This window comes from Belonocnema kinseyi, chromosome 2, assembly GCF_010883055.1.
Source record: "Belonocnema kinseyi isolate 2016_QV_RU_SX_M_011 chromosome 2, B_treatae_v1, whole genome shotgun sequence".
NCBI classification, from domain to species: domain Eukaryota; kingdom Metazoa; phylum Arthropoda; class Insecta; order Hymenoptera; family Cynipidae; genus Belonocnema; species Belonocnema kinseyi.
Genome location: NC_046658.1, coordinates 27579424 through 27597921, shown reverse-complemented (window position 1 = coordinate 27597921; position 18498 = coordinate 27579424). Strand labels below are relative to the sequence as shown.

General features: G+C 34.9%; 1 protein-coding gene across 16 annotated transcripts in view; it reads right to left on the bottom strand.

Annotated features, from left to right (window-relative positions):
- The window catches only part of LOC117166986 (extracellular sulfatase SULF-1 homolog), a 554052-nt gene that overhangs the window by 367299 nt on the left and 168255 nt on the right, over nucleotides 1–18498 (bottom strand). For 14 of the 16 annotated variants that reach the window (XR_004466341.1, XM_033351500.1, XM_033351499.1 and 11 more), the window contains 3 exons: nucleotides 7440–7741; nucleotides 6424–6663; nucleotides 2236–2557 (listed from right to left, as the gene is read on the bottom strand). Coding sequence is in view for 15 of the 16 variants with exons in the window: in XM_033351506.1 (XP_033207397.1) it covers nucleotides 2236–2557; nucleotides 6424–6663; nucleotides 7440–7741 (864 nt within the window). In the remaining variant the exon portion in view is untranslated. Of the gene's footprint in view, nucleotides 1–2235; nucleotides 2558–6423; nucleotides 6664–7439; nucleotides 7742–8976; nucleotides 9090–18498 lie in introns of those variants that run through there. The other 2 variants (XM_033351503.1, XM_033351507.1) reach the window with 2 other exon arrangements.

Here is an 18498-nt window from a genome sequence, read left to right as displayed (position 1 = left end):
CGAAAAATAACAACAAAGTTTTCGCTGTGTGGCGAACAGCTGATAACGATACACACAGCGCAGGTCCGAGATTTGCTCGGTCACACGGTCTTAGCTACGACTCCGCGCGTATTCTCTACGATTTCTACCGTGAATCCCAATGATTCCCTGCGTTTCTATTAAAAGTCCTTACGGACTGCTACGAATGCTTAACGACTTCTATCAAAAACCATCGCACGCGTAAGAATTTTCCGTTCTGGTCAAACGATTTCACAAACGTGCCTTACGGACGATTTGCTACTTGGATTTTTATGACATACATTGCCTTGTGCAAATTCTTACAGATTCCGTGCTGATTTCTGACGGAATACCTCGTGATTTTTTAAGTGGTAAGCTCCTCGCAAATCGGTTAACACAAAAATTACTCATTTCAATTAGTTGAGCATCACTTTACTACACATTACTTTAATCCAATTTTTTGATAAAAGAAATGCTTCAGGTTTTTCTGTATACTGATTTGAGTGTATTTGCGTGCATGTATGTATACTTTCAATTGTATGTAATATATTTATAATGCATTCATGTACTATTTTCTCTAAATTATATAAACGTAAACAATAAAATGTCTGTACTTTATGTATAGGTATTATTTGTTAGAATAAAATACAGTATGCAGCAATTAAATCTAAAGATTATAAAAAGAGAAATATGAAAAAAGAAATTATTGTAAAGCTTTACGACTTTTTAGAACAAGTTCCAATTAGAAAATCCAGACGTAAAAAATAAAATGTTGTAAAAGTTGAATTCATTTATAATTAATTTTTATTTTTTATAATAAATTTGATTTTTTGGTTTAAATGAGTCTTATTAATGTGTTTTTAAGTTTGCACAGCTTCTCCTTCTTTCGAATATTTTTGTAATAGCGATTCATTTATGTACATAATGTATCTCTTTATATACATTTTTAATAGAATTTTAATAAACAGCCTTTAACTTTATTTCTTGAAAACATTTCAGTGAAATAATAATGTACACTTTAACAGATATCTGTTATTACATAAAATAGTAACCGATTTTCCTAAAATTTAAATAATTTTTTTCTAATGATATAAGGGATTGACTAAGCTAATTAAAATTGAAGTATTAGATATTTTCATAATTCAGTTTTTGCAATTTTTCCTTAATCTCATAACAATAATAAGTCCATCTATTGCAGGTACGCGAAAGTCACATAGGGGTATCTTCAGAAGCTAGGGGGTATCTCCCTGTGGCGCTGCGCCGTTGGAAATAGTTTAGGAAAATTTAGAGTTCCATTTAGAGTTTAGGTATTAAAGTTTAATACTTTAGAATTCATTTGACCCCTTTTTTATACATAGTTTGGCCAATGCTGGTTAGCAATTTCGTCGGCAGTATAGGTCGTTAAATAGATGACCCTATTTTTTGACAAAGGCCATCCAAGAGCTAACTAATACCTGTTATAAGCCAGGCCGTTATGAATCTTCAAGTAGGAAGAGCACATCTGCTTGATAAATCCTATACTGGTAGGTCAGTATCGTCTTAGTATCGTATCGGACTCGGAAAATATCGCCCGACAGCGTCACTAAATAGTTGGCTTTTATTTTTGTTTGAATTCGAAAATTCCTTGAAAATTTGGTAAATTACTGGTAAAATGATAAATTACCGGAAATTTAAGCCTATAAAAAATTTTTGAGAAATTTAAGGTATCCTAAAATAGCCAACATTTTCCGAATTTTTCGATAATTTAACAGTTATTTATTATTATTTATCAGTGATTTATAGTACCTTATTATTTCGGGTTATTTTAATCACTATACGCAATCAATCTGTTAAGTGTCAACGCGTTTACCTGATAATGTCTACGATCATCTTACCGCACGCTTAGACGTGCTGAATAATAATTCTTCATCGCTACAGCAGGCACAACAGTTACTAAATGATATCTTGATAGACCGTGATGGTGAAAGTTCGCTTACAAAGCACTTCGCTGTGGGCACTTGCTGAATACTTTACGACCTGATTTATTTTTAGAACTACAAGAAGATACGCGTTAAAAATAAGCCTCAAATGCTCTTATGTAGGTCTTATTTTAGGACATTTAACTTCGCCTATGATATTTAAGGATGAAAGAATTGCTTAAATTAGTTAACTTCAATAGAAAATTTTCCCCCTAATAACGGTGGACTGAACTAATTTTTGAAATTAGTGCTAATTCAGAAATAAGTAAGTTTCACTCACTGATGAGTTGTAACATTAAAGAACATTTGGGAAAATTGAGGAGCAGAGTCTTCCGGTCCATGGGGTGCAGGAAAACTGGCGACTAGCATTAATGGCTTTCGGGCCATGTTGTGTTTGCTTTGTCGTAAAAAAGTCACGCTGTCGTTTGCAATCAGATCCGGGTAATAGTCCTTATTATAATCGAATCCGTGCTTAATCTTTTTTCCATTCATGTTCACGCTGTAGTTGTAATATCGTGAATTCATTATTAAACCACCCCACTCTCGCCATCCGGGAGGAATGTAAGATCCGTTATACTTGTTTAAATACTTTCCAAAGTACCCTGAAACAGAAAATAAAAGACCCACTATAGACGTAACTAATCAAGGGGCTTATTAGATAAAATTAAAATCATTAGGTCACATAGATTTTCAAGCAAAGTGAGACAGTTGATTAATTACGAACAAATCTACACACACGCCCTGTAAGCTAACTTTTGCTTTCCTTAAATCACTTGGATTGAAGTCTGGCATCGAGGGTTTCATTTTGGCATATTAAGACGGTGTCATTTTCACCTTAACATACCGTCACCAAATTTTGAGCCAAGACATTCCCGATGATAGCTGCAGGGCGTGCCATGCAAACCCCGAGTATTTAGCACACATACTATCAAGTTGTCCAACTCATGCAGGAACAACCTACATCCAAAGGCACAATGCGGCACTAAGAGTGCTTTATTACCATCTATGTTACTCTTACGGCATTAACCTTAATAACGCTCCTATAAATGCTCCTAGGGAAATAGAGTCAATTGTAGAGAATGCGAAGTGCCGCATATACTGGAACTTTATATTCTCGACAATTGTTTCTATTGCACACCCAAGGCCTGACATAGTTCTTAACTTCGAGAAGCGAACCATGTTCGTTATCGCATTTTCGGCTCCGGCTGACAAAAAAATCATAGCCAAGGAGAATGAAAAGAAAGAGAGGTATAGAGACATTAGAAGGGAGTTCCAACGATTATACCCGGAAAATTCTGTTCAACTAATCATCCTTATTATCGGCGCTCTTTTATGTGTCAAGCTTTCATTGATTAATAGCCTGAAAACAATCCTGTGTGTCAACAATATGCTAAAACGCTTGCGGGAAAAATGCAGAAGGCGGTCGTTCATGGGTCGCTCCGTGTCCTCAGGGTGCACGAGACTTTTTCCGGATCGTCGTATTGATTCCGTTACAGACTGTAACCACCTATCCAACGGCCGTGAGACATGGTTATGGCTGAAATTTTACTGCGATTTTTCTGGGATCGAGTGCAGCTTTTCAGATTAGCACCAGCTCCGGGCGAAATCCTACGGTTGTCCTTATGGCAAACTTTTAATTATATATAAATAGCTATGAATTGAAAATTATGAAAATTAAATTTGTTTTCTGAAAAAATATCTCTTTGCTCCACTGGAAATCGAGCCAGAGAACTTCCAATTGCCGGTCGGGCTTTTCCCCTAAGCCACTAGAGAAATCAAAAGAAGAATCATTTTTCAGAAATACACGCATTATTTTGCCAGGCATTACAAGTCAGATTTTGCAAGGAATCTGTATTATCGTCAGAGAATAACAGAATTTCTTCATCCCGGTTTTTCATCATCAGCCATGGACTAAGTTAAGTGCTTGATGAGCACCGCCAGTTTTTAAAACATCCCTTTTGTTCTTTTGTAAGGTTGTCATTATCGTCGCAGGGAGAATATACCTTCATCTGTAATAATGGCTGTAACACATTTATAAATTGTTGGAAGACATGCTATAGGTCGAAATTCAGAAGAATTTTTAGCATCTGCTATTGTAGGCAACATATACGCTGTACTTTTGAGCATAAAGTCTGACGAAACTGAAGGTTTTCAGTTACTTGCACTTTTAAAACTACAGAAATATGTGAGTGCGTATTGTTAGGCAGCTCCATTCCAGGGTTATTTCTTGATATTGCTTTCTTGAGTTGAAAACATGCGTGTCTAAATTGCTTTATTTGTTTCCCCCAAACACCCATGTCTTCCACGTAAGGGACTTGAGTGTCTTGCTGGTTATTTTTCTTTACACTCAGTTCACGGTAGAACCTTCTTCTATCTGTATAAAAGGTTCGATTTTGCTGCCTTTTTGTCTATAATGTCATTCCATATTTCTGGTGTCGATCATTCTGGTTCTATTCTCTTTCTTATGTTGAGTCAAGCCACCCAATTTTTACCTTAATTTTCTGACATCAACATAAAACCTAATTTTTAATGGTGGGTCTCATTCCCTTCCGGGGGCAAAGACAAAAAGAGTCTAGTTCTGAGGCTCAACATTCTAACGGTTGCACCTCTAACGCAGTTAGTGTTGCGTTGAAATGCAAAGGTAAAACCATGTTGTTTAGAAGTTCTATTAGTATACACAGATCGTTTCTGATATACATCTGTGGCAGAGAATGCCTTTATGTTGGTTCTACATTGATGAATTCTAGTAAAAGACGACCAAAATTCCTTTCAAGGTGCTGCAGTTTTTCTGAGATTTCGTTTTTGAATTAATGGAAACTTTTTTTATCCGGATGTGGTTCGAATGGATACGGTACTTAATCTTCATTATCCATAGCACCTATACACTCAGGTTCAATCAGGTCTTCGTTTTCCACACCCTCCAGAGGGATTTTATCAATGGGAGACTGCTGTTATAACTCTATTTTGATGGCAGCTATTTCAACAGCTGCAAGCAATCTGTTTACAGATACTGAGTGTTTTTTATTTGCTAATTCTGTTATTTTATTCTTATAACCAGATTCGGGTACTTGAGTAGGAGGAGACGATGGCAATGTATCCTCAGAGGTTACTCACTTTTCTCTGTCAAAAACTAAAGGCAAATAATATTTATTTATAGGTATGTACATTTTAATCACCTTCTTGGTTTATAAGCCTCTGTTTCTACCTCTGGTTGAATTAGGCCATCTACCTCTGGAGGATGTCGTGGTACTGGGTCATCATCAGATTGAACAAGAAACGCAATTACCGCGGCTTCATTTCATCTCATTCATGAGAAACTGCACCAGCAATCACAGCTGCCCTATTGTGTCCACCATATCGAATTCCGGTATTCCGACTGTAGATTCATGATCAGCGTTCATGGAAACCCTCGAGTAATCATTTTCAAGCTGATCAGAATATTTGGGATCATTTGAAACTTAAAAGTTCGACTATATGAGCTACATTAAATCTTCTATTTTTACTCCTCATATTCTGACTCCAAATTTGTAATAAGCGACACCAAAAATACCCAAGTAATAATTTTAAAGTCGATCAGAGTAATATAAATTACTCAAAACATGAAGGTTAACGACCCCCTTAGGAGCCACTTTGAGCCCGTTTCGAGTAACTCTCGCTTTTTAATTAATGATATTAACTGAATATCCATGGTTTTTCGCGTTCCAGGAACCATAGTGGAGCCGCCATATTGAAAATGTTCTCAAAGACCATAATACATTCGAAAGTACACGTCCAGACGAAGATTTTAAGCTATTGAACGTCTTGGTTGGTTAAGAGGAATTTAGTCAACAGCCTTGTCCCAGTTGACGTGGAATATCCGACATATATTTTATTTCCTATATAAATTATTTATATAACAATCATTAAAAATAATTATCAATTTTAAGATTTAATTTATTGTACGAAAAGTGAATAAGAAATGTTTACAATAGGAACCAATCATAACTAGTACTTTATGAGGCATAAGTCTGAAAATATTCACTAAATGGAAAAATGTTTCAGACGAAATTTGTAGAGAATTTCGTGCTCTACAATTACGAAAAAACTATTTTTTGGTTTCCAAAGATCCAAAAAAATGTTATTTCCAAAAAACTGATTTAGGACATCCTTTTTAAAAATAGCGGTCCAAGCAGCCGTTTTATGTTTGTGCTAATTTATTATGTTGTTTAGAATACCAAAATGTACGAAAGTTGACACTAACTTTTTGGGAATTATTGCAAGGTAAAACAATCTAGCGCCTGGCCTAACATTAGGGAAATTAGAATTTGAAGAATATTAATGCACTATAGCATAACAAGATACCGTAAAACGGAGCTCAGCGGCCCCGTGCGAGTTAAAGAAAAATACCAGAATTTTCCAGTGCATGACATTATATGGCTTTTCTGCATAAAAACGTGTTGTCAACCGTTGTGCAAAATTCAAGACTCACCCGTACGGTAGCCTGCGTTGCTAAGGTAAGTGGCAAATGAGTGAGTCTCGTGATCTCGTTGCCATTGAGGACTGCTACAATTGTCGTTGTTGGTGAAGACCTCGTGATTGTGAACATAGCGGCCGGTCAAAAGTGAACTCCTACTCGGACAACACATGGGAGTGGTTACATATGCGTGTCGCAGCTCAGCTCCTTCATCCCTTATTCGCCTTAGAGTTTGTGGCATAAAATTCAGCGAACCTGAAAACGATCATCTTCTGTGAAAATTATGCTAGCAAGATTCTATCACAACTTGACAAGCATTATTTAATGTATAAGTTCATCTTTCTTTTGTACTTCCATGACAAAAATTTTCATTGTGTTAATTATTCTCTGACTATTTTTCACTTTTTTTACGGACTTTAATGAAAGAAACTTGAGCTAATATATAACAATAGCCGCAATTTAACTGCATACGCAGAACACCGACGTACACGTTATGCTGTTATCTTATTCACACCCGATGCACACTGTTCAAGTGGAAAACGGAAGTTGGCTTTTGTTTGATATGAAAATTTCTTCAAAAATATCAGTTTTTCTACCAGAAACTTCATAAGTTATGTAGGTGCAGCGATTCTCAGTTCTTGATAAAACAACTAAATATTGGCTAATTTAAATAAACGTTGGGACTTAAATAGTGATTACAATTTTAGAAGAAACTACTCTAAATTTCAGTAACCGATTTCCTAATAAAAACAAACTAATTCCTTTTTAATAAAACGAAAAAATGTATAACATTAAAGAATTTCGGTTCAGAACCTCTCCAGTTTTGTAGCTTAAAGTCATTACTTACAAAGTGGAAGAGAGGCGTCATTGAAAAGGACTTCCCTTGTAAAAAATAAAACGTCTTTCAGCATTTTATTCTTCGCATTTTGGTAAATAAGGTTGATTCTTGAATCCACATAATTATAATTAAGCAACTTCTAGATAGTAATTTAAATCAGTAATAATTTACGAGTCGAAATGGAGAAACATACCAAGCTCAACATCCTGATCATCGGTTAGTATCAAAACGATGTTAGGCTTTTTATCTCTGGATTGCTGGTAGGGAAGGTACGGTGAATTTGGTTGACTATTAAAGTTGTTGAAATTAGTCTTGTCGAGAGACCCACGATGTTGACCAGAAAAAACATCTTCAGCTTGAATCTCCCTTTTGGTCCACCTGGCATTCACTACACTTAGGAAAAGGATGGTTAGCACCTGACGTAAACTACTCATCATGATGGATACACGTTTGAAGAAAGTTACGGCTAAACGGTCGTCATGTAATGAACACAAACTGGAACAGAAAGATGATGTTATAAGTACGATGCAGCGTGAACTTTGCTGGTTGGTGTAGGGGCTTCTGAAGTTGTAATATATGCTGCATGTCTTTGAATTTACAATGAGTGCTGCCAAAAATATTGCTTAACCCTTTAGGAATCGTTAATAGACCAGGCGGGAAATTTTTGATACATTTTCACCCACCTCCCTCCTCGCCCACCGTAGCTCCTCTATCCATGTGTTTAAGACAAACGATTAGTACCGTTGCCGTCCTGTCTTCACGAATATTATAAAATAAAGAAATTCTTGAAATTATTTAAAGAGTCAAATTTACTCACAAGTAAAAACTTATTTAATAGAAAAATAAATATCTCTTTTCAATAATGATCGACAATATTGTACATGATTTCTGAGAATAAGTAGAAAAGTATAAAGGTGAGCTTGGAACACACTCTTTCCTTCTTCATCCTCTTTTACCATTCCTCATTATATTTTTACAATTAATAATTGTTTGCTTACATTTCTTTTCAATATAATTTTATGATAATTCTAAAAAAGATCGGAACTTTCAGTCCATTTGTTTTAAAATGACTGTACTTGCCTTCGATTTTATCACGCGAAATTATCTTTCTATCTTCTTTCTTCTTTTATAAGTTCTTTTATGCAAAATAACTTTTCGAAAACTCGAAAAATGTTTGAAAAAAAAGAAATTCGTATTTTATACATAGTTTATTATTCATTATTTTCGTTAGTAAGTTCAAACTTAGCTTTAATAAAAGAAATCATATGTTTGGAGAAATGATATGAATAATTTATTCAATCAATGTCAACAAGAAGCCTGCAGAACATTCATTATACATTTGAACCTCGAACACTGTAGCTTTGGACACTATCACACCTCGGACACTGTCTTCAGCTGTTTCGCGGATACTGTAAGAATCAGGTGATTAACCCAGGGCCGACGCATCCGATAACATTAGTATGCTATCAGAAGAAATCACAAGATATCGTATCAATACGATTCTGTAGCTCGACGCCGATTGGCTGAATGGTTAGACCACGTGCTCTTACTGTGTCCGATACGTCCGATCCCGACGGGTGACAATGTCCGAGGTTCGACTGTAGATCTTTCTTAATAAATGCAACTGGCCGAACCAAGTCTGGTTATTTCATGCATGGAGCGGGCCAGACTCGCAGTCTAATCCAGACCCCACATAAAAAATTTTACATTAATTGATACCTAAAATTTACCTTCGGATTCATTTCTTGTTGTCATGCAGATCGAAGTATTATATCTTTAAGCGAAAATGCTGGGAACCATCGTATGGGTGAAAAATCTTTGATGATGACAAAAACTGGTTTACTGTTTATTGCAACGAACCCATTTTTTCACACACACAAATCTGTTAAAAAATTAAGGTTTCAGAATGATCTGGCAATTTCCAAAGAATTCGATTTTTGGATAATATCTTTTTCATCGAGGTTTAATAAATTTGTAAAAAATTCATTTTAAACATTTTTAAATACGAAAGTTAGTGTAAAGGAATCAAAGTGAAAGTCTGTAGTTGGAAGGAAAAATAAATTTATTTTTGAAAGTTCTCAAACTCTCTTACAACACGTCAAAAATATGAGCATTTCTTAATTTCAACCGAATTTTTATATTAATTAGATTTACGACTAGATCTAAATTCCAGTGAAGTCAAAGGTGTTGGAGATCATCAATATTGCACACCCACCCAGTAACAGACAAACACAGTCTCAGGGGTGTTAGCTTCACGTTTTTGTTCTGCACTTTTGATTTTTTTCATCCAGGATACTTCAAAAACAGAGAGAATACACAACAGATGGAACACGGTGAAAAATATTGGTGAAATTCTTGGTGAGACTATTCTGGTACGCGGATGTAAAATGGGCGGAGAACAGAGAAGACAGAAGATCAAACAGCGGTTACGTACTCCGATATTTGAATGTCACAATCAGCTCGGGATGCCGCAAGCAGCAATGTATCGCACAAGATATTTTGCATGAAGACAAAACACTACAATTATTTTTTCGGACAATCGAAGTTACTTAAAATTAATAATCAATACAAAGTTTGATCGCCAAATCAAAAACATCGATACGAAATTTTACTTCAACAAAGGAATTGGCAGAAAAAGAAACCATGGATTTTAAATATTGCCTTAACCATAAGATGATACAGTCTCAAGGATGTAAGCTTTGAGACTTAAACTTCACTATTTTGATCTGAACTTTTGACTGAACCTTCTAGGGGATTCACGTTAGACGTTGAAAATGAAAAAGCTTAGAACCCAGTGGCTTTCCACGGATTTCAATTAAACCTTTTGCATTGCATCGCTAATTATGTCTAGTAAAATATACTTTTTTAGATATGTACGCTAATTGTTGTTTACTTTGTTAAGCCAATTATTATAAATTATTTCATATATGTACATATTTTCGGGGCGGAACAATGTAAGTCTTAAATAAATTGTCTCCGAAACGTATCACAGACAGTCGCATAAGCGTCATCGCACAGCCTATGAGAATGGAAACTTTCCATCCGTATCAAAAACGTTTTAATGCTTCAAATCGAATTTTTCATAGGGAAAGCTGGTTTACCTTACTTTTATGTATCTTTGCTGAAATAGTCGTAAACGTATCTAAGTTTAGTTTTTAGCTTGGTTCGTTGTTACTTAGTGCAATTAGCGTGATTAACAACTACATCTGATGAAGCCTTCGAGCATTTGAAAAGAGTTTATCTGCAGGTACAGTTGTGGATCGACAATAATATATTGCCAAAAGAATGAGGATGTAGGTACAAAACCGACTTCTTTTAGTTAATCAAAATGTAGCAGCAACCAGCTCCTGAAAACACGCTGAAAATAATATTTTGTGTATGCAAAATAGGTTCCGCATCAGCTTATCGATGCTGAAATAGTGGATTGCCTTGCATTCCAGCTTGTATGCAGAGCAATTGTAATAACTGTTCGAATCATTCTCTGCCGATACAAATGAACGAAGTCAAAGACGAAGATATTTCTCAACATGTTGATGAAAGTATTATTCTTTCTGAGTAATTACAAGAAATGAAGGTGAGCAATGCCAATCCCACTTTTGGACGAAATACAATTTTCTTCCAAAATCATACTTTCTACCATTTTTTTCACATACTGAAGTGATAAACTTAGGGTGTTTGATATCATAACAGTACAGTTCAGCATTAATTCCAACTATATTTCCATTTGACGTTCATTATAGGATTTGGAGATATATAGATAAATGAGAGCTATTACTTTAATAATTGTAAAGTTCTGTACTAATACTGCAAAACGTGTACTTTTACTGTGCGAAGTAGTTCCATTTCTTTACGAAATAAAAAAATGTATTTCACATCACTTTTTTAATGATTTGAGTACTACTATTATTTCTAAAACCAAAGAAAAGTTGGTGCTGATATATCTGTCGTAGACATTCAGATAAATCCGGCATTAGACCTAATGCCCGGGCAATAGGCCAATTGCCGGCAATAACTGAATCTACCTGCGTCGACCTTTCTTTCTTCTAATTCTCTGGATCGAAGGTGACATTCAGTCGTCTGCAGGCACTCACGGCCTAATTCCCAAAGTAACCTGGGCAATAAGATGAATTTAATTTTAGATCAAGAACTATATTTCCTTGAAATCAGAAAAATGATATATGTAATGGTCAATGTATTTTAAAAATGAAAAAAGGAATCTTGTTAAAATAAATAAATTGTTTTAGTGCCTCATAAATAATACATTCATAGCAAATCCCGCAGTAAATAAAACCATGCATTTTCAAACATAAAAAAGAAGAATTTTTAATAAAACAGTTCAGTTTTCAAACACGAAGATGAATTTTCAACTGACATGATAAATCTCCAACCAAGTAAATTAAATTTTCGACAAACCAGTTCGACTTTTAACCAAGTAGTTGAAATTTCAACCAATAAGAATAATTTTATACCGAAAAAATGAATTTTCAACTAAATACATGATTTTAAATTTAATTCAAAAACGCTATATTTACTTGAAATCAGCAAAATGCTATATCTATTGGCCTATGTATTATACAAATCGAGGCGTCCTAACGGTAGGATGCCAACGGACGCGACACGACTTGACGGTACTTAACCAAAAATAAAAACAATAAAAAGCTAACCGAGAAGTTAGCGCTACAAAGTCTTCCTATAACTTTTTAAACAAATATTGAATAGTTAAATTTTTGGTAAGAACTATTAATTTTAACTATTAAATAAAAAGGAGGAATATTTAACAGAATATTTCTAATAAAAAAATTTGAATTTGCAACTAACATGATGAATATTCTACTAAATAAATTAAATTTTTAACAAACCAGTTAGACTTTAAACTTTTAAATCAAAAATATGAATTTGCTCAAGTTAGATGTTCTGTATTCATAATGTGTCCCCTAAAGGTTTACATGACTTCCATTCCTTACAATCTTTACGCTTATATCTATATTTGTTTTCAATCTTATTCTTTCTATATACAGAATTATTTACAACTTTTTACATAAGTCTTATACCTAGTTTATAATTTCTATTTCCTGCGATAGCGCAATTTAGGACTTACTAGCAAACGAGTGAGCGAGCGAACGAAGGTGAGAGTGCAACCTAGAGAGAGAGCATAAGAACGCAAACGCATCTTAGTCTACTTAACTTTCACCTTACCATTACTTACAATCTTTACGCTTCTAATCTAAGCCACTTCCGTTTCCTTTTTCTTTCACTTTTTTATACTTCCATTTGCCTTTTTTTCACATGCATTCTTTCATTCTCATTCATTCACTCCTCCAGCACCCTCCAACTCCTTCATCCATTCTTCTCCTAATCCATCCTCCCCTAGAATCTTAACCACATTCTCGTGCCAGCTTCATTTATCTTCCATTCCTCTCCTACATCCTTCCCATACGTGCTCCCATGTTTTCTCCTCCCATTCACATATTCTACACTTTCTTTTATCTTCTCTTTCCCAGTAAATCCCCTCCCTTACCTCGTTTCCCAATCTGAATCTTGCTTTCTGGTCCACCTCCTCTCTCCCCATCCCTTTTCTAAATACTTTGGCACTCCTTCCTTTTTTATCATCTTATATCATTTATTGTATTTTAATTCCTCAATCATCCCCCATCGTCCTATTAATTGTCTTTCCCTCTCCCTTTTTTCCAGTTCTTCATAGTTTACTCCAGTCCCGTCTTCTATTTCTCTATCATTAAAGAACTCCCTCCTTTCTTCTTCCCATCTCGTTAATTCGATCGCCCTCCTTCTCCTCGCTTCTACCTCCATCAAACACTTTATCGCCCACTCCCCTCCATTTCCCTCCCACAGCTTTGTCTCAAATTTCCATGCCCTCTTTCCGGCTCTAATACTTAACTTATCCCTTTGCGCTTCTTCTCTCACTAGGTATCCTGGTGTCCTCCACTCTGCCCCTAGTGTCCACCTTATATACCTTTCTTGTAAGATCTCAATATCTTTCCTTTCTTTCCATCCTCATATCTCTGCTCCATATCCTAATACTGGCCAAACCAGCGTATCAAATAATCACATTCTCCTCCAATTTTTTTTGAACCTCCATTTTCCTATTCCCCATATCTGTTTCATTACCCCTGCTGCTTTCTTTTATCCTTTCTCTTACATGAGCTGTATGATCTCCATTCGTCTGCAAGATATATCCCAAATATTTATACTCTTTGACTTCTTCTAACTTTATTCCTTTCCATCTCCCTGTCCATTCTGTCTTCCTTCCCCCTCATTTTCTAAACCTCATTATTATTGTCTTTTCTATATTTACATTCAGCTTTTTCCTATCTAAGTATTTCTCTCATCCTGTAATTAATCCCGCCATCCCTTCTTCATCCTGTGCGATCAACACTATGTCGAACATTGCTATTATTGCCCCTTTTTCCCTTTTAATTCTCTTATTTACTAGATAGTTCAGAACATAGATGTTGTCCATTACCCCCATTCCTTTTGTAAACCCTTCCTGATTCGGTGATTCGATCTTTTTTTTCTTTAAATTCTATCTTCATCCTTTCTTTACCATTGGTATAACTACTCCTTCTTTCCATAACTCTGGTCACCCCTGTCCTCTCCATACTCTATTACACATTATCCATGCCCATTCCTCTAGTTCCTCCCGTCCATATTTTTATACTTTATTTGGAATCTCATCTATAGCAGGTGCCTTTCCATCCTTCATTATTTCTAAAATCTTAATTATTTCTTCCCTTGATATGTCCTCTTTCTCATCTCTTTCTCTACCATATTTTCCTCCCTTCACAACTTTTCTCTCTACTCCTCCTAGCAAATCCAGAAAATGTTTCTCCCATTCTACCATTTCAATATCTTGGTTCACTCTTTTTCTTTCTCTGTTTACTACCTTCCATACCTCTTTTTCCGTCCTAGCCTTCTCCACCTCTTCCTCGAACCATTTATTATCTTCCTCTTTCTTTTGATTACACAACTCAGTATACTCTTTCTTTTTTTCCTATATTCTTTCCCATTACTTTTTTTCTTTTCTCCACTTTCTTAATTCCTCTCTGACCTCCTTTTTTCTCTTTACAGTCCTCATCCCATCCACTTCTATACCCCCCTTTACTAACTTCATCTTTGTTTGTTCCCCTTTCACCTCCTGAGCGTTTATATTCTCCTTTCCTATCTCCTTCTATATTTCCGCTTAAGATATACCATCCCAACTCCTCCAAGCTCTTTAACACCTTTTTTCCCCTCTCCATTTAGTACCTTATCTTTGGATTTTCTTCCCCTCTCTTCTCCCCACTGCCTTCCTCCTCTGTCACCTGTTCTCTCATTGAAATCCCCACCTATTATCAGCCCCCTCTCTTCCTTACTTTCTGCAATCATTTTTTTTATCTCCCCTGCTTTCTCCTGCATATCACCGTTCACATAAACCCATAATACCTTCCACTCCTCTCCTCCCATCATTACCTATTCTACTATTAATCCTTATTTTTGTTCTTTCCTGACTTTCTTATCTTTCCCTGTTATACATTCCTTCCTTACTCCCATCACCATTCCTCCCATTTATCTGCCCTTTTTATTCTTCCTGTTTGCATTTTGCACTTGCCATTTGTAACCTCTTGGTAACCTTCCCCTTATTTTTCCCCTTCCCTTTTCATCTAGCCACGTCTCCATCATTATGACTACATCCCATTGTGTCAAATGTCTCATAAACTCCCTATCCTTTGTCTCCAATCCTGCTATATTCCAGTAAGGAATCGTCCATTCTTCCCTACTTTCGTTTCTCATCTTTTTTCCCTTCCTACTATTTCTTATTTTCCTATCTCCTGTGCCTTCCTCTCCTAGTTTCCCTGCACCTCATTTCTTACTATCTGTTCCCTTTTTTCATTCCAATCCCACCACACTCCATCTATCTGTATTCTCCCATACTTAACCCATGTTCTCTTTAATTTCACCAGTATCCCTTCCGTCAGCTCTTTCCCCTCTAATCTTATACCTTTTATCACTATCTTTAATTTTCTTTCTTCCCTCTCTTTCCTTTTTATTGTTTGCTCTATTTTTCTCAGCCTTTCCATCTCCTCATTCCCACTCTCTCCCCCACCACAATCCCGGTTCGAGCTTTCAAGTTTCTTCATCCCACCTTGAACCTCCTCTACCTTTTTAGTATTATCTTCTTCCTGCTTTTCTAGCTTTTGTTCTAATGACTGCATCCTCTTTTCTAACTTTTCCCTGATTTCTTCCAATTTTTCTATTTCCTTCTTAACTTTAGCCATTTCCCGCCTAATTGCCTTCATTAATTCCTCTCTCCTTTTCTCATGCTTTTCTTCATAAATCCCGCTCAACACAGTCCTCTTACCCTGTCACAAATCTCCAAACAAACTTCCACACAAATCTGTCTCAATCCTCCAAAATATCTTCCTCCCCTTTCCAATCACACAATCCCTCAATTAATCTCTTACATCCACGCCCATCTACACACTTCCACAATCCACTCACCTCAAATTTCACCACAATATTAGAAAAACTCAGCATGCAAAATTCCCACTACTTTACACTTTCATGCCGGAAACGGAAGTCCTTAAGTTAGTTGATTATATGATAACCAAAAATATATGTATAACTTTTTAACGCAATAGTTGAATTTTCACTCAAATAACCTGGAAAATTAGACTTATTCCATTTTAAATGAATAGCGTTACGCTTACTTAAAGTCATAAAAATACTATATCTACTGGTCGGTGTATTGTAAAAACGAAGGAGGGGCAAAGTGATGAACCTTTTTAAAACAATTAAAATTATTTGTATTATTTTACAATAAATTCGGAGTAAGTCTCAGAGATATTTGACCTGAAGTTGGATAAAAGCGTTGCAAATTCATCTCTATTGCTTGATAATCAACCTTTCTTGATTGAAATATTAACTATTACATTTTTCGTGGAGAATTCATTTTTTTAGTTAAAAATCCAACTACTTGGTGGAAAGTCGAAATTGTTTGTTTAAAATTAAATTTATTTGGTTGAAGATTCATCATGTTAGTTGAAAATTCATATTTTTTAAAATAGAAACATTATGTTAAAAGTTCTTCCTTTTTGTTTGCAATTAATAGTTCTAACCGAAAATTTAACTATTCAAGATTTGTTTCAAAATTGATTATTTTTTATTACTAAAAATTCATATATTTTGTCAAAAAAAATTATTGCTCATCTTTCTTATTTTTGAAAATTAATTATTTTTACTACTACACTCCCAATGAAAATTATCGGTCGTCGGTTAATTGTAGCTTTTAATTGTTTGCAGCGGTTTATCCAACTTCAGTTTTATAATACATAGACCAATAGATTTAGCATTTTTCTGTTTTCTAGTAAATGTAGCGTTATTGATTTTAAATGAAATTCATGTATTTTTTTGAAAATTTATTTTTTTTTTGGTATAAAATTATTCTTATTAGTTGAAATTTCAACTACTTAGTAAAAAGTCGAACTGGTTTATCGAAAATTTAATTCATTTGGCTGAAGATTAATCATGTTAGTTTAAAATTAATAAATTCAACTGGTTTATTCAAAATTCTTCTTTTTTATTTTTCAAACAAATGCTTTTATTTACTAGGATTTTCTATAACTGTATTATTTATGAGGCACTAAAAAAATTTCCTTTATTTTAAAAACATTCCTCAATTTTCCACAATTTCTTCATTTTTTAATACATGGGACCCGTAGTTATAGCATATTACGAATATCTGGATTTTGTATGCGTAGATACTATCTTTAAGGTGTTTGAAATCATTTTGAATTATGGATTAATTTGAAATCTTTCCAAGACTTTTAAATATCTCTTCAAGTTACTCACACTTTTTCTAGGAATAATGAGTGTCCAATATTTATTTATACATAAAAATCAACACTTTTACTCATAAATTAATTTTTATTCATTAAACGATTATAATTGTGACGTTTAAAGTTTAGTTTTTAATACTTGTTCTATAATTATTATTTACTGATTTTAATTGTGTTTTTTTTTGAGTTTATGGATGTTAAATTAAATGGTTTTAAATGGTTTTTATTTAGGATATATCTTGCAAACGAACAGAGATCATGGAGTGTAAGTTCATGAAACATTGTCATGGAGAAAGGATAAAAAAGCAGCAGGAGGAAAGAAACAGATATGGCGAATAGGAAAAAGAATGTTACATTGTCATGGAGAATGGATAAAAAAGCACCAGGAGAAAAGAAACAGATATGGCGAATATGGAAAATAATGTTAAAGAAATTGTAGAAGGTGAATGTGCTATTTGACACGTTGGTATGAACGGTATTAGGTTCTGGAGCAAAACTATGGAAATGCAAAGAAAAGAAAGATCTTGAGAGTTTAAAAGTATTATTCGTAGTATTTATTCCGACGCATGCTTTCTGGTCTTAGGGTACTCAATACATCCTAATTCCTAACTTTTCTTAATTCTAAATTCTGAATTCAATTATTCATGGTTCTCTTGTTCTAACATTCTAGTCCCTTCATTTCTTTTGCACACTTTTTAATTGTCTCATATCCACTTTATTCAATTCAACCTCTTCCTTCATCTCCTCTCTCACTATTGTTCCTCCTGCTGCAATCCTTTCGGCTTCCTTTTTCAAACGTCCTTCTGAGGTCACACATTTCCTTCGAAACATTTACTTTGAATGCCTCTTCCAGCTTTTCTTCTCCTTTATCTCCTTCCAACCACATTTTTCTCCATTCTGTCACGCTGTCTTTCAAGAATTGGTCTTGCTTTTCATAGGATATTATGTGCTCCAGAGTTTCATCTTTCTCATCGCAAAGCCTACACTTAATGTCTTTGTAGCCTTTATTTCCTGTTTTTCAGACTTTCTTTCTATATATTTTTCGGGTAGTTCCTTTTGTTCCAGTATTTTTCTGCTCCAGATTTTTGTTTCGAGTGGTGGTATCCTTTACAGTATCTAGATTCCGTAGCCTTATTCCAGTCTTCCAGCATTATTTGCTCCGCTCGTCATTTCATGCCCTTTAGAAGTTGCTCTTGAAGCTCTCCATCATTCTCTTCTTTTAGATTTATCAGCTATTGCCCAATCTCCAATTCCACCTTTCCAAGCTCCAACTTCATCTCTCTTCCCCGCTCTGAGGGATTATAATTTTTTAATATTCTTATTTCTTCTAGCAGACATGCCTTCAGCCCCCTTTCTTCTCCCATATCCATTATCTCCAGCAAATAGCTTCCTTCCCTCTTTCTTGCATCTACTTCCACT